This window comes from Ipomoea nil, unplaced genomic scaffold (assembly GCF_001879475.1).
Source record: "Ipomoea nil cultivar Tokyo-kokei standard unplaced genomic scaffold, Asagao_1.1 scaffold1421, whole genome shotgun sequence".
In the NCBI taxonomy this organism is placed as follows: Eukaryota; Viridiplantae; Streptophyta; class Magnoliopsida; order Solanales; family Convolvulaceae; genus Ipomoea; species Ipomoea nil.
The window spans coordinates 5,423,148-5,438,061 of NW_017617849.1; the positions used below are offsets into that span (position 1 = coordinate 5,423,148).

The 14,914-nt window shown below is 34.0% G+C and overlaps 2 protein-coding genes across 4 annotated transcripts; one reads left to right on the plus strand and one right to left on the minus strand.

The window, feature by feature from the left end:
- The first annotated feature begins 6,988 nt into the window (after positions 1-6,988).
- LOC109187701 lies at positions 6,989-11,991 on the plus strand. 3 transcript variants are annotated; one of them, XM_019337970.1, is made up of 10 exons: positions 6,989-7,401; positions 7,511-7,618; positions 8,307-8,448; positions 8,552-8,848; positions 8,924-9,068; positions 9,502-10,455; positions 10,548-10,786; positions 10,894-10,967; positions 11,045-11,153; positions 11,455-11,991. In XM_019337970.1, the coding sequence occupies exons 2-10, from the start codon at positions 7,575-7,577 to the stop codon at positions 11,509-11,511; spliced, it is 2,061 nt and encodes a 686-aa protein (XP_019193515.1). In that variant the 5' UTR covers positions 6,989-7,401; positions 7,511-7,574; the 3' UTR covers positions 11,512-11,991. The 3 variants fall into 3 exon arrangements, with proteins under 3 accessions (XP_019193515.1, XP_019193516.1, XP_019193517.1); XM_019337971.1 differs by having other exon boundaries at positions 6,990-7,081; XM_019337972.1 differs by lacking the exons at positions 6,989-7,401; positions 7,511-7,618 and having other exon boundaries at positions 8,356-8,448; positions 8,557-8,848.
- Positions 11,992-13,037: 1,046 nt separating this feature from the next.
- LOC109187708 (small ubiquitin-related modifier 1-like) lies at positions 13,038-14,896 on the minus strand. Its single transcript, XM_019337982.1, has 3 exons — positions 14,687-14,896; positions 13,524-13,673; positions 13,038-13,359 (listed from the first exon to the last, which is right to left on the minus strand). Exons 1-3 carry the CDS (start codon positions 14,780-14,782, stop codon positions 13,297-13,299), a joined length of 309 nt encoding a protein of 102 aa, XP_019193527.1. The 5' UTR covers positions 14,783-14,896; the 3' UTR covers positions 13,038-13,296.
- Positions 14,897-14,914: the final 18 nt, after the last annotated feature.

Sequence of the window (14,914 nt, forward strand, 5' to 3'; positions counted from 1 at the left end):
ACATTCATGGTAATTAAATAAGCATAGAAAATTGTAGGATGAATGAATTTGGGCACATGGGAAACAAGCATGTACCTCTTGCATTGTGCATTTTTTGTCTTTGTGTTTTTTTAATGAGTTAGAATAATAGAAGTATCCAACTCATTTAGGGGAAAGTGGAACCAATCATCAATCATTCAATCAAAGCTAGCTAGGGTGGCACCACCATTTTTATAGCTCCATGATTGCCAAAATGGGAGAATAAACTGCGTTGCTACCAATATTATTCTCGTTTCTTGCATGTGCTCACTGCCATTTCTTTTTGTTGCCTAGCTATTGTTCCCATGCTACCTCTATCTCAACTATTTTTTTTTTCTTTTTTTTGCAATTTACCGCATATATTTTTGGATACGTTGCACATTCCTACCTACTTTACTATTTTATGCATCACCCCCCCGCACCCCACTCTTAATAATGATTTAATTTACTAGAAAGCAACTTAGATTTTTTATAGTTGACCAATTCAAACTAAAAAGACCAATAAACAGCTCTCACGTGAAGTTAAACTTAGAATATTGTGGTTGACTTATCAAGAAGGACAATAGATAGCTCTTGCGGGTAATTAAACTTGGAATATTGTGATTTGGTTTGTTTGATTTACAAAAAGTTTGCAATCGCTACTCAAAAATGCATCCTGAGTTAAACTTGTCTTGTAATTCTAGCCAGCAAAGGAGCACAAAGAGGTAACCCAACGTAGATTTGCCTATGACCAACTTACTTATACCAAAAATATCAATAAATAGCTCTTATCGAAATTCAAACTTTAAACCATAGTTAGTATTTATATTGTGGTTACTATCTTATTTTAAAATTATTCCTAAGATATAATATATTCCACATTTATTTCATTTATCTAATTATCTTGTGATGGACTATTATTATCTAATTCATGTGTTTCACCACCTCATGTTATACATATGTTATTGTCACGTAAATAACTAAATTTAATATATACCGAGAAATTTTGTGGTCCATCATCGTACATACGTACAAGTAGATGAATGTGTGTGGTGAAGAAAACTTCGTTGTTTGATTAAGAAATTAAAGTTGTAGAAATCTTTGTTGTCCTTGTCTTTTTATGTAACATGTCATGCATCATGAATGCAATCGCTATATTATGGTTCAGGATCTAGTTCAAATTATGTATCTATAATTAATATATTATATACTTTTAATTTATTTACTTACAATTTATATATTATAGACTCAAAACAAAATTAAAATAAATATATAATTAATTTGTTAATTGAATATACATAATATATTAACTACATGTATGCTATATAATTTGAACAATAGTATATAATGTGTATGGTGAACATTAATCCACGATATAATACATGTTATACATGTGTGTAGGCAACATAACATGTCAATAAATTATATTGTGGACCATGAATAAATATACATTTTTAATATACTGAATATAAATTATTTGTGTATTGAAGATTCATCATCTGTAGTATATGAAATAATGTACCTTAAAAATAACATTTAATTTAATTTATTAAAAATATATTTTTAGTATAATAAAAATGTACTTTATATTAATTGTCGATCTTAGGCCATCCACACCTGTGGATAATGCACAAATTCTAAGAAAAAGAGAGCTAAGTTGGCGGAGAGAGAGGGTTGAGATTCATTTGTAAGGGAGGAAAATAATGGCAGAAAAGTGAGACCCACAAAAAAAAATGGAGCAGTCGTGACAGCCTCGCGTGGCTGTCACAAGTGCGCCTAGCGGGCGCATGTACTGCACGTGTCTGTTAGGCAGGTCAAACACGTTGATAGTGTTTATTTTATTTATTTATTTTTTAAATTCAATTTTACTTTTTTTTCCATTCCATATTTTTTTTTCCTAATTACACTCACAACTCTTCAAAAATTACAAAAAAAAAAAAATTACTATTATGGATGCTCTCACAAAATCGATCATGGTCCAAAGAATAAAGATTGATAACATGTCATGTAACATGAGAATACACATACGATTTTTTCTACGACGATCCAAAGCGCGGTTGGATTCGATGGATAGAGTGCGTGGGCGCGTAGCGTTGTCTTATTCCTATTTTATTATTCATACTTTAATGGGCCCTACCATGATATCCTGTCCCGATAATTCATAGATGGGGCCCTTTCGCTAGATAGCCCGGATTAATATGCACTAATGATTTTGACATTTGGACTTTGGAGACCACTGTGGCTTACGCGTAGCGGCGCAGGCATCTTTAACCCCTTCTCCATTTCCCACGTCACTATTTCCATTTTCTTATATAATATTTTATAGTTATAATATAAATAAATTTTGGGCGAATATCATATCTTTTTGAGATTCTTATTAAAGATTTAATATATTTAAGTAAAAAAGAAAAAGAATAATTATTTTGATTTTAGTGGAAGGGAATATAAAATTGTTTCGATTTATTCTCTTTATAGATTTTAGAACAAGTTTATAGAGTTCAAGATATAATTACGCGTTGAGATATTTATTTATTAAAAAATGAAAAAGATGGCTGCGGTTGTTATTATTGTAATCAAATTCATTAATGTATAAATTTGTGAAGATGGTCTGCGAAGTTACGAAACCTACTGTCACAATCTACAAATCGAAGATTCGGCATCTTTCCATATTTGTCCCTTGCGATTTGTTTTTATTACGAAATGAAATGAACTTACCAATCTCCCCCAAATTAAAATAAATAATGCTATTTGATGGATTAATTGAAACCGGTATGAGTCAATAAATTTTGGATAATGAACCAGAACGAAATAACGTGAATGATAAAGAAAAGGAAAAAAATGTCAAATATGCTATTGAATTTTTACGATTTGTGTAATTAAATCATCGAATAAAAAAGTATACAGTTGAACCATTAAACAAATAAAAATAATAAAAATAATATTTTTTACAAGTTACTTCTAAATGTTCGATAAAATATGATGTATATATAAAAAAATTATTTTTTAAAAAATAAAAAAATAAAAAAAATCAAAAGAAGGTGGAAACAGGATGTCTCCCCCTTCGTCTGTTGTGGATGAAGGGGGAGGCAGTCATGGTTATCCCCCTCCTCCGTTCGATCTAGACAAAGGAAGGAGCAACCATGATTATCTCCATCATCGTCTAGGATAAAGGTGGGAGTAGCCATGGCTACCAGCCTGCCACCATATTCATCCACAACAGACGAAGGTGGAGGTAGCCATGACTGTCTCCACATTCTTCTGAAATTTAAAAACAATTATTATTTTTAAATAAAAATAATAATTAAAATAATTTTTATATATAATTTGACATTATGACATATATTTAACGGAAATTTAGAAGTAACTTGTAAAAATGCTATTTGCACAATTTTTGAATTTATAATAGTCTAATTCTACACCTTTTTGTTTGATAGTTAAATTGCACAAAGTGCAAAAGTTCAATGGCATATTTGACACTTTTTCCTAACCAAAATGACAAAGAATGATTTGAGATTACTTGTTGAATGATTCATGTATTATAAATAATAAAAGAGACATAGTAATAATTAGATAAAGTTCTATACTTTCTCAAACAATTTTAACCTATAAAGAATCTAAGTCCCCACCACCGGGGTTTGAACCTATGACCATCCATTTAGAATAGTAACCGTGATGTCATCACACTACATGATAGTTGACCGGGGGTTCTACTTAAAACACACATCCTAACAAATTTCTTGTAAATAGGGCGCTTCCACAATTAATAAGTCTACGCCTAATTGACATGTCAACTGACCTTGAAAGTTGACCTCGTCAGTCAAAAATCTGTGTGGCCTTGCTTCTCATGCCCTGTCGGGCCCCGGTGGTTGAGCCCGAGTCACAATTAACTTAACATCGTAACTCGTAAGCTGACAAGACCTTTACTTCCCTGGGTAGCCTTTGATTAACCTCGGGTATCTTAGGTATACCTTCTAACTTCCGCGACCAACCCCAATGTTGGCTTTCGGTTCGCATGCTTCGTCTTGGATTCGTGCTATGTCCCTTGGACTTAAAAGCTTAGACATATTAATCACTATTTCTTTCTTCTTTATTTTACTTTCTAATGTGACAATAAAATTTTCTAATTTATTAATTACTTATAAATTAGTCGATTCTATCTTACATTTATAAAATACTTTTATTAATCAAATATACACGTAACCAATCACATATTGTCATGTATGATGATGAATATCGGGAGGAAATGTATCTATCACTCAATTAAATTAGGAATTATAGATATATAGAAAAAAAAAAAAGTTTTTTCGCACTTTTAGTCCCACGAGTATTGTGGTACTAACAATGTTGTCCACAAAATTTTCAAAATTTGCATAATTGGTCCACGATTATCAATTTTTAGTGCAAATAATCCTTTGGTGAAATCTCCGTCAATTTTTACGAGAAAAATATTTTCCCTTTATAGTGGGGTATAATGGTCTTTTTCAATTGTAGCGATTTGCTGGAAAGACTATTTGAGCTAAAAAAAAATTGATACTCGTGGACCAATTATGCAAATTTTGAAAGTAGTGGATCAACATTGTTAGTGCCACAATACTTGTTGGACCAAAAGTGCGAAAAAAAACTATAAGGAGAAAATGTGGTGGTAAAAGGAAAATACCATTATGTCCCTAATATAAAGAAGAAATAAAATTTTTCGGTGAAAATTTGATAGAGATTTCAATTGAACGATCATTTGCACTGAGATTTTAAACTCGTAGACCAATTATGCAAGTTTTAAAAAATGTGGATCAACATTGTTAGTGGACCAAAAATGCAAATAATTCTAGAAAAAATAGTAATTTATATTTTGATATCGTCATGACAAGATATATATATATATATATATATATATATATATATATATATATATATATTCACATTTTTTAAAGTATTATTGACTTTATTATAAATCACCAGAATTCAAAGAGAACTTCAGAAATACTATCTAAGTACAATGTGCTTGGCATTCATTCGCATTAATATTCATAGAGGAGATTGTGACTTCATTCAGACCCCCACAAGTTGTAACCACAATGGAACTAAATGATAAAATAATAGGTTTAAAAAAATGATAAAATAATAAGATTTTGGTAGTTTATTTTATCAAAGGATATTTTAAATCCTTATTTTTATATAAATAATTAAATAGTGATACTTTTAATCTAGTCAATCACCATGTCATATGCCATTTAAACTTTGTAATCACCACATCCAATATCATTACAAACTATGGAATAATAAAGACTCAAAATCACACTATTAAATATTAAATCTAAAACTTTTTTTTTTAAAAGTTTACAATAAATCTCACTACTATTACATTAATACTCGGTTAACATTAACATGAAAATAATTAAATTATTCACATTAACAAAAAAAATATTAGCCTGAATATGAGTATTTAGAGAATATCCAAAGCCATTGACAAACGTTACATCATTTTATATTTATAATTATTCATAAATTATCTGATTCCACAATAAGTTAATTAAATACTCCATAAAATCAAATCATATAATATAAAAAATTTAAATTTAGTTATTCTCAATACCTTATTCATGGGCAGCTGGTTTTCTTTGTCACAAAAGAAAAACGATTGAAAAATTTAAAAAGTAAGTATTTAAATGATCTCTCGACATCCCTTGACCATAACATAATTCATAAATCAGTTCTCGACTATGAAGTTTAGCAAAGAGTTAATACCCAAAATAGTCCCTCGACTATGTCGTAATTACCAATTTAGTCCTTGACTATCATTCTTACCCAATTAAGTCCTCAACTATACAATTTTTACCCAATTTAGTCCTTTGTCAATTTGACTGTTTGTTGACTGTCAAAAGTGGAAATAAAGTTGTAATTTTACAAGTTTTCTCCTTCCTCCTCATTTAGCAGCGCCAAACCGTGCAGTAATAAGCTCCGGTTGGGTTCTAAACCTGTCAGTATCGAAGTAGTGGTTATGCATCGGATAGCCCATGAATTTGATTTTCAACGATTTTTTGACGATCGAAATTTGATCGGAGTGTATTGCTGCATGGTTTGGCGCTGCTAAATGGAGAGGAAGGAGAAATCTTGTAAAATTATAATTTTATCCCGACTTTTGACGGTCAACAAACAGTCAAATTAATACAAAGGACTAAATTGGGTAAGAATTGTATAGTTGAGGACTAAATTGGGTAAGAATTGTATAGTTGAGGACTTAATTGAGTAAAAGTTACATAGTTGAGGACTTAATTGAGTAAGAATGGTAGTTGAGGACCAAATTGGTAATTATGGCATAGTTGAGGGACCATTTTGGATATTAACTCTTTAGCAAATTAAGTCCTCAACTATTCAATTATTATTGAATAAAATCTTCAACTATTAAATTCTTACTTAATAATGTGAGCACATAGCCATTAATGTGCAATCCAACTATCAACTTAAGCTTTTAGTTGAGATGGAGTACATGCTTCAATTTGGTATCAGAGCCAGGCCGGGAGCGTGTGAGCACATAGCTATTAATGTGCAATCCAACTATCAGCTTAAACTGAATTATTGAGTAAGAATTGAATAATTATAGACTTAATTGGTAGGCAAGCACCTTGTGCTCAGATGACATATAGTGATCTTTCTTATGTGGGAGGTTATGAGATCGAGGTTGAGAAAGTATGTTTGAATATATACTAGAAGGATATTTTGAATATTTATTCAAAGTTAGAAGAAAAGGGAAAAAAGAAAATGAATATTACTCAAATTTAGAAGAAAAGGGAAAAAGAAAATAAAAGACAGATTGATAAGAGTTTGTTATAACGATGCACATTCAAGGTGCGTCATAATCTAACTGTATCTGGACGTGATCGCACGCGCTACGGTGTCGCGTGAAACGGTTTTCAGGAGTGATAGACTTCCATGGAAGCTAGCTGTATACGGTATTTGTATATTATACTATTATTATCAGCTAGAACAGTATAATACGCGTTGTATACGGCCTCACGGCTCTCTTTCTCTATCTCTGTGTGTTGACGACGACGAAGCTGGCGCGGGAAGCAAGTGACCTGATCCACAGGTCCGTATTTACCTTTATGCCCTCGCAGACGACATTAACTGCAGAAGAGATAACCTCCAATTGAATTCCCTGACGCACGCTTTTTTGCTCTGCGTTCGTCTTCCTGTGTGTGTGAGCAATCAATCACTTCCTTCATTCACACCTTTAATGGCCGCCTGACAACCTGCAATTGCTTCCTTTTCCGAATTTAGTTGCGTGTCCTCTCTCTCTCTCTCTCTCGCCAAACGCGCCTTTCACTGTGTCTATGCTACTCGGTGCTCCCCTCTTTTCTTCTTTTGAATTCTCATGGAATTTGCTTGATCTCAATTTTTCATCTTCAGGTGAAAATACGACAGTTTTTGAATTTGTTGGAAAAAACTGAATGTTGTAGAAATTTTGATTTTGATTTTTTTTTTTTTAAATTTTCTTTTTAAAATTTGATTGAAGCAGTGGTTGGTGAGGCGGTGAGAGTTTAGAGTCAAGGGGCAGGGCTGGAAGTGTCATTGTGCAGTTGATGGGGAGCCGCTGTGTCTTTCCGTTGACAAGCTTGCAAATTGGGTATACAGTTCAGCTTAATTTTTCTTTACTTCTTATGGCTAAATTTATGATCGAATTTCAATTTTTGTTCTTCCGTCTTTCTCATTGTCTGATTGGTGTTTTGTGTTGATGTCAGTACTCGATTTAATAGACAGGCTGGAAATTTAGTACATAATATAGCCCGCAGGTGTTGAATATGAACCCACGAGTGCGGATGAAAAATTTTGTATATTTGAATTCATTGGTTGGTTAATGTTAGAAACCATTTGTGTCTTGTCGAGCTTGTATACATAAGCAGATCGGATAGTTAATGTTTTAGAACTGTTAGAAATAGGTACTCTGTTATAACATTATGGAATGTCAGTTTTTTTTTTTTTTTTTTTTTTTTTTTTTTTTTTTTTTTTGCCTCTAAGGTGAGTGACATTTCTTGTTCAGGGGATTTCTTATCTTAGAGGTGGGTAATGGGGTTCCTAATTGTAATTTTTTGTGATTCAAAATTGATGTGTGGATTTTCATAGTTTTTTCCTGATTCTGGATAGTTGTGAGCATCTCAAAGGGGTTTAAAGATAATATGTGTAATGTGAAATGGTGCTGTTCACATCTTGGTTTGATCTCAAATAGCAAACTCACTCGTGTTTTACTGTTTACATGAGTGTGAGCATCTCATTTACTTTCTCTCTTGATTTACTTTTTGTTTGTGTTTTTGCAGGGATTTGCAATCTTATCTTTCACATCTTAACCTTTTCCTAGCTCTTGAGAGTAATAAAATTTACATATTGGTGGACAACCGGCCATGGTTGAAAGATCTCATCTCCCGCCCTACACACTTGTGGCAGTTAATGGTCACCAAGGTAGCTAACTACGGAGTATATCTTTTGTATCACTAAAGATCTGCAATTTTTTTAGTAAGTTCAATGGTGGTATTGTGTTTAATTATTATCTTTAAAAATAAAGTCCAGGATGTCCCCTTTTGCAAATACTAGAGGCCGGAAGGACAAACAGGGTACAGGAAATATGCAGGAAATGCAAACTAATTCAGAAGCAAGTACAAGTGAATCTGACAAGGTTAAAAGATGGTTTTCTCTGGTTGATGCTGCAACCTTATCCAGGAAAAGGGCACTATTACCTGTGGAGAAATTGAGGAATTCTTTATTATCAAATAGCAAACTGCATAGGACCTTATATGGGTTCATTGTGTTTGAAGTTTCTTGGAATGATGTCCGTGGCCTAAATTATTTAAATGAGCTTCAGGTATCGTTTGTTCATCTCCCATCATATGTTAGTATGAAATCATATGCCAAACCACCAACTTTCCTTTGATTGCAGACAGATACATCACTTGCTATAGAGGCTAAACTCATGAGAAGATGGGAATTTGATAGTGTATCACAAGCTGCTCGATGCATACATTTGTGGTTCCCAGGGACAGACACTGAGCAAAGTATTTTGGGAGAATACTTGAATACAATAGGTATGCTTTTTTGAGCATGGTTTGTTATGTCAATGAAAGTTATTCTACATATGCCTCTGTAAATATATGAAATAATCTCTGTTTCTATATCTGCGAGCAAATCAACTCTAAGAAGAGGAATGATGAAAATGAGGGGAAAAGGCCCTTGTCATCTTTAGCTTTGTTGTATATGCAGATGATATATATTAAGTATGCATGATTGTGTAGTCTCATGGTTGAACTTTTCTGTCTATGTTTATCCATATTGTTTAAACTGTTGTTTATGACACAAAGTTGATTGATAATCTTATCTATTTTCTGAAAAGATGAGGGTTTTCAAGATTGTATTATGTATTAATCTTCTTGTAAAACATCCTGTCTTGTGATTTATAGAGTTTCTATAGTACCTTTGCAAAGTCTGATCATTCTTGCACCTTTTATTGAGAATGTACAGGCGAGGTGTTTTATGACGCTGAAGAAAATATTTTGATGACTAGTGACATAGATGGAAGTGTTGCTACAGTTGATGATATATGTGCCAAAGATGAGAGTCCTTGCGGTTCAAATGCAAGTTTTAGTCTGTACCCAGAAACAATAGAAAACAATCCATTCTGTACACCACCTGCAGCTGGACCTTATAAGAGAAGGAAAGTTTTGAAATACTGCACTAGACCCAATGTGTTCTCTGAAGAATCATTTTGTGAAACCATTGGATCACCAATACATTCACAAAGTAATTATTCAAGTGAGAGTGAGGATGTAGTTGAAGCTACTCAGTACAAGGATATTTTGATTTTGTTTAGGTTTAATGATTGCGACCTCCCTTTTAAATTGAAGGACATTATCATGTCTGATTTGCGGCTTCTTACCCTATTGGAGACAGGGCTTCCATCATGGGCTATCTTCCTTCAGTCTTATCCAGGATTTTCCCGTCTTTATCGTCCATGGATGTGCCCTCTGGCAAGATTTTTATATGTGATAATGTCAGTAATTACCGTTCTTATAGGATTTTATGATCTATACAAAAATGTGCCTCTTCTCAAAGCAACAGCATCTCATTTGTTTGGACCCCTTTTTGATTGGATAGAAACATGGGAAATGATATCAAGAATTAAGTACTTGGGGACAATGTTGTTTCTTCACAATTTTGAGAAGGCCGTTAAGTGGTTCCTCATGATGACACGTCCTATTCAGTCATTTCTTTCATTTCTCACACGGCCAATGGCAGGACCATTACTTGGGTTTTTGGACTTCTTCCTTCCTTTCTGGAACATGTGTACAGAACTTGTGGGGAGTTCTTTTTCAATAATATGGATGACATTGGAGACTTCTTGCAGTCTGGTGGGAGAATTTGTTGAGATTCTATTTTTGCCATTCTGGTTTCTTCTGTCTGTTATCTGGAACATTGGTAGGCAGACATACTGATTATGGTTCTCTTTGGTAATTTTTTTTTTCTCTCTCTCTCTCTCTCACTCACATCAAATCCATGCTTGATTGCAGTGACATTTTTGTTAAACCCTATCTTTTGGCTTCTATGGGAAATACTCTATTCCCCCATTCGCTTGGTCCTGGGATTGTGCAGTCTCGTCTCTGGCTTATGCATTTGTATATATAGTGTGGTTCATGACTTGTGGCTATTTTTGAGTAGTCTTATCCGGTTCACTTCAGAGGTGGAGTCAACAGTGACTTCGTATGAGGTTTCCATGTGGCGTTCACTTTGGAATGACATTTTCTCCCAGGTTGGTCTGTTTTTAGTGATTCAATTTCTTTGATTGGACTTCCACTAACCGTTCTAATACTCACTTAGTTGCCCTGTTAACTTTTATTCCGCATATTTGGTTGATAGATTTTCCGTGCTGTTCGAAGCATTTTTAATGTTCTTGTTGCCGCCTTGACTGCCTGCAACAGGCATCGCCTGAGGTATGGTTTTAGAAATACTCAAATACACTGTGTGTTCGCCTGATTTTTGAAATTTACTTACAGATTACATCTTGCAGCACTTATAATTATTTACAAGGATTTATTCAAAGATTATGTTGGCCGGGTAAGAGTATCTGCTCCAAAGACTATAGTAACAGTAGACAAATATCTCTGGCTCAAAGGATGGTGAGTCTCATTAAGATTCTGTTCAAGTCGCACTTTCTGAGCTTTCTGTTACACAGTTTTACTTCCATCAAAACACAAAATCACTTACTACTATAAGTTCATTATTTGGTACATTACTTAGAAATGAACTTTCAGTATACTAAAAATGAACATTTATTCATGGTCTACATTGGACATAGTATAATTTGCCCTAGTCCACAATCACCGTAACCTTTTGTATCCAATTTCGGAAGCTCTAGGCTTTAGCAATTAACTACTACAGACTTTGATTAGATGCGCTATTTTTCTTGCACAATTGCAGTTGGATGATGAAGAAGTCTATCAACACGGACGGAAATTCAGAAAGAGTAAGAAATGATGTGATGATGGGAAGGAAAAGATCCTCACAATGTACAGAGTAAACCAGGGTCTGAGGTTGACAGTTTTTTTTTTTTTTTTTTTGTAGAGTTGAAGCTCCACATTAAAGAAAATAATATCATACGGAAAATTTGTTTAATTTTTATACCCTTTCATTCTGTTCTTTAATCTTTGTAAGTGCTGCCACTGTTGTAGCTGAGGCATGTACATAAATGTATATATAGAGTTGTAATTAGTTTATACTCCGTAAAAATAAAATAACAATGTAGCAGAAAGCACTGGCACCTAATAGGTGGTCGAGTAATTCGAGTATAACTTCTTCATTTTTTTACTTAAGAGCTGTAACCATAGAAACGAAGGAACTCCACTATTTCTTTATCTAGTTCTATTTTTTTTTATTTACTCTATTTTTTTTATACATAATAAAATAATAAAATTTTTTATGTCTTTCTTATTCTTGTTTCGTGGTAAAACACCTAAAAAAAAAATCGTGGTTGGGAAGGTTATAGTAGCAGAAGCCATTGGAATTTTTATTTTATGCATTGGAGAAATTCGTTTTGTTAGTATATTCGAAAAAGTTTCATTTAATCCATGACCAAAATTAAATGGGGATATATATCTCAAAGACGCCGAAAAAAAATGCATTTCTTTGCATCAAGTTTTCGAGGGGCTCATTCAAGGCTTACTCGAATTATGACTCAACAGGAAAAAAGAGCTTTGGTTTCAGCTCATCGGGATCAAGTTTTCGAGGGGCTCATTCAAGACTTTACTCGAATTATGACTCAACAGGAAAAAAGAGCTTTGGTTTCATCTCATCGGGATCAAGTTTTCGAGGGGCTCATTCAAGGCTTACTCGAATTATGACTCAATAGGAAAAAAGAGCTTTGGTTTCATCTCATCGGGATAGGGATTGACAAAAGAGAGATTTTCATCGGTTGTGAATCACTCGTAATTCGTGAAAGAGAAGTATATCCTATAGTTAGTGAGTTGTTAGACTATTATAATTCCACGAACTAGTCAACTACATATGTTAGATGGTTAGTTGAGTACATAGCTGGAAGAATATAGAAAATGAGCAACCAAGCAGGTAAAAAATACCACTCGGCCGAGTTAGGTACCGACACAGCCTAGTTGGGGACCAACTAAGCAGGGTTAGGCACTCAACTCGGCGCCTAGTCGGCCGACCAATTAAAAACCGCCTAGGGTTGTAATCGTCTCGGTCTTTAAGGACGCGTAGGCCAATTTTTACAACACTGTAAAATAACAGTTCGAGCTCAAGAAAAATATTTAGTTTGAGCTAATAAAACTTTGTTTAACTGATTACACCTATACAACATATACACTGGTCGTGTAATCGTCAATCGTCAAAGGTGCATATAAAAAAAAAAATCCATTTCGCCTATGGTTCTACAAGTGCATATGTATATTGCACTTGACAGGGATTTTGAATACACAATGCAGTTATCAGACCAATGATGCGAGAAGATGCATGTAAAATAATTAGATATTTAGCATGGGACTTAAAGAGGTCAAATAATATGTCTAATTATATGTTTTCGATTAAGCAGAAGAGATACCAAAAGCAATCTGTTAGGTCTTGCTACATTGCAAGAAACATTTGACATTTTAAATTCAAGGTAAGCTCAGGCCACTTGAGCAAACCATATCATGCTTCATTAATAAACTACTACACAACCCCAGGTTATGCACAACCTAGGAAATTCACTAATGTCAGTGAAACTTCAAACATCAACATAAGCTATCTTCAGCAAGAAGTATAGAACGCTTAGTGGTTCCCTCCAGTTTGATGAAGCATTGCATCGATTTCATCACCATCTTCCATCTCCAGCTGAAACAGTGAAGGGGGGAAAATGACAATGACATAAGCAGATGACAGAAAAGCAATAATGCAAACCATCTGATCACAAATTGTTCTCTTTGCTATGTGAGATAGTGTATCAGGCATTCAAATGTAGTGCACATTAACGGGGAGAGAGAGAGAGAGAGAGAGACCTCATCTGGAGTCTGCTCTGCTCGAAGACGGCGCCCATCAAACAGGAAAGCTATAGAGTTGAAATCAACTGACTGTCGATCACAATATGCATTCATGAGCTTCTTCAGTTGAGTGCTTCTTTTGATCCTAAAGAAGACCTCATTGCCATCCTACATTCAACAATGCCATTCAATCTTCAGTCAGCTTTTCAACCCTCCTATATCACTTACCATTTCTTCATCTTTCACGGCAAGATGGATGATGGAATGAACAAATAATACAGCCTTATATCCATGCACTTTTTGTTTTACAAAAAATGGATGATCAAAATGAACCAACAAAATCCAAGAGCAAAGATCCACATAACATTGCATAAATAAGGTACACATTTAAGAATAACTGAATAACAAACCATTCAACAAAAGAAACTGAAGGGATATAAGTTACTAGAACTTTCCAAATCATAGGCGCTCAGTACTATAGAACATTAAAGTGAATAAAAGAAAAGAAAAAAGCTAGCACAAGCCAATCCCATACAACATTACTCCCCAACTAAATGATATTTATGTCTACAAAAAGAAGCTGCAATTACTAACTGTAAGACTTGAGAGGGATACAACTACAAAAGGTTAGGAGGTGGTGGCATGCATTAGCAGAAGTACTAACCTACAAATTATGTTATACAATGCCAAAAACAGAACAATGCAAATATTCCTACAAAAGAAGAATGTGGTTCATTATTCATACAATCACAACAACGATTCCCATAGTTAAGTCACGACCTGTGTTCGCTAATACATGATTTAAGTTGCCATAATTCAATAGAAACCGAGAACATAATCTGAACAAATTACTGTAATGAATCGACAATGTTACCAGAACAACACAAACCTCACTTCAATTCACTCAATACTCCCGTTTGAGTTCATAATTTATAGAACATAAGGAAGCAAATTAGTAAGAGAATACACAAAATGCAAACGAGGAAATCAAAGTATCAAACAGTAGCATCACAAAACATAAAACAGTAAACAATCAACAACAAATAGATAGATAATCAAAAAGTTATACCGTAATTTTTCTAAGAACAAACCCTAAGTTAACAGACATACATATATATACACGCACACACACAAACAGACGCCTAGACATATATAGAGTGGGGATACGGCAAGAGAACAACCTGTCCTTTGACTTTAAGGTTGATGTGAGCAGCCTGATCGGCTCCGGCTCCGGCGCCGGCGCCAGGCTTCTTATCTGCCTCCGCTCCCTGCGACATTCTCTCTGCTCAGTGCTCACTCTCGTTGCTGTTCTGTTACACTTACGAGACTTGGAAACTGGAAAGGCAACAAACGCAAATGGTTACAGAATTTATTTGATCCCACCATTTTGCTTTAAATTCACGCTATAT

What these genes read in the sequence shown, in the direction of transcription:
- LOC109187701 (XM_019337970.1), top strand. Translation starts at nt 7,575, where the DNA reads ATGGGGAGCCGCTGTGTCTTTCCGTTGACAAGCTTGCAAATTGG. An exon ending in GGCAGTTAATGGTCACCAAG is followed by an intron (nt 8,449 to 8,551) that starts GTAGCTAACTAC and finishes TTAAAAATAAAG; the next exon opens with TCCAGGATGTCCCCTTTTGC. An exon ending in ATTATTTAAATGAGCTTCAG is followed by an intron (nt 8,849 to 8,923) that starts GTATCGTTTGTT and finishes CTTTGATTGCAG; the next exon opens with ACAGATACATCACTTGCTAT.
- LOC109187708 (XM_019337982.1), bottom strand. Translation starts at nt 14,782, where the DNA reads ATGTCGCAGGGAGCGGAGGCAGATAAGAAGCCTGGCGCCGGCGCCGGA. An exon ending in ACCTTAAAGTCAAAGGACAG is followed by an intron (nt 13,674 to 14,686) that starts GTTGTTCTCTTG and finishes TGTTGAATGTAG; the next exon opens with GATGGCAATGAGGTCTTCTT. An exon ending in CAGAGCAGACTCCAGATGAG is followed by an intron (nt 13,360 to 13,523) that starts GTCTCTCTCTCT and finishes TCACTGTTTCAG; the next exon opens with CTGGAGATGGAAGATGGTGA.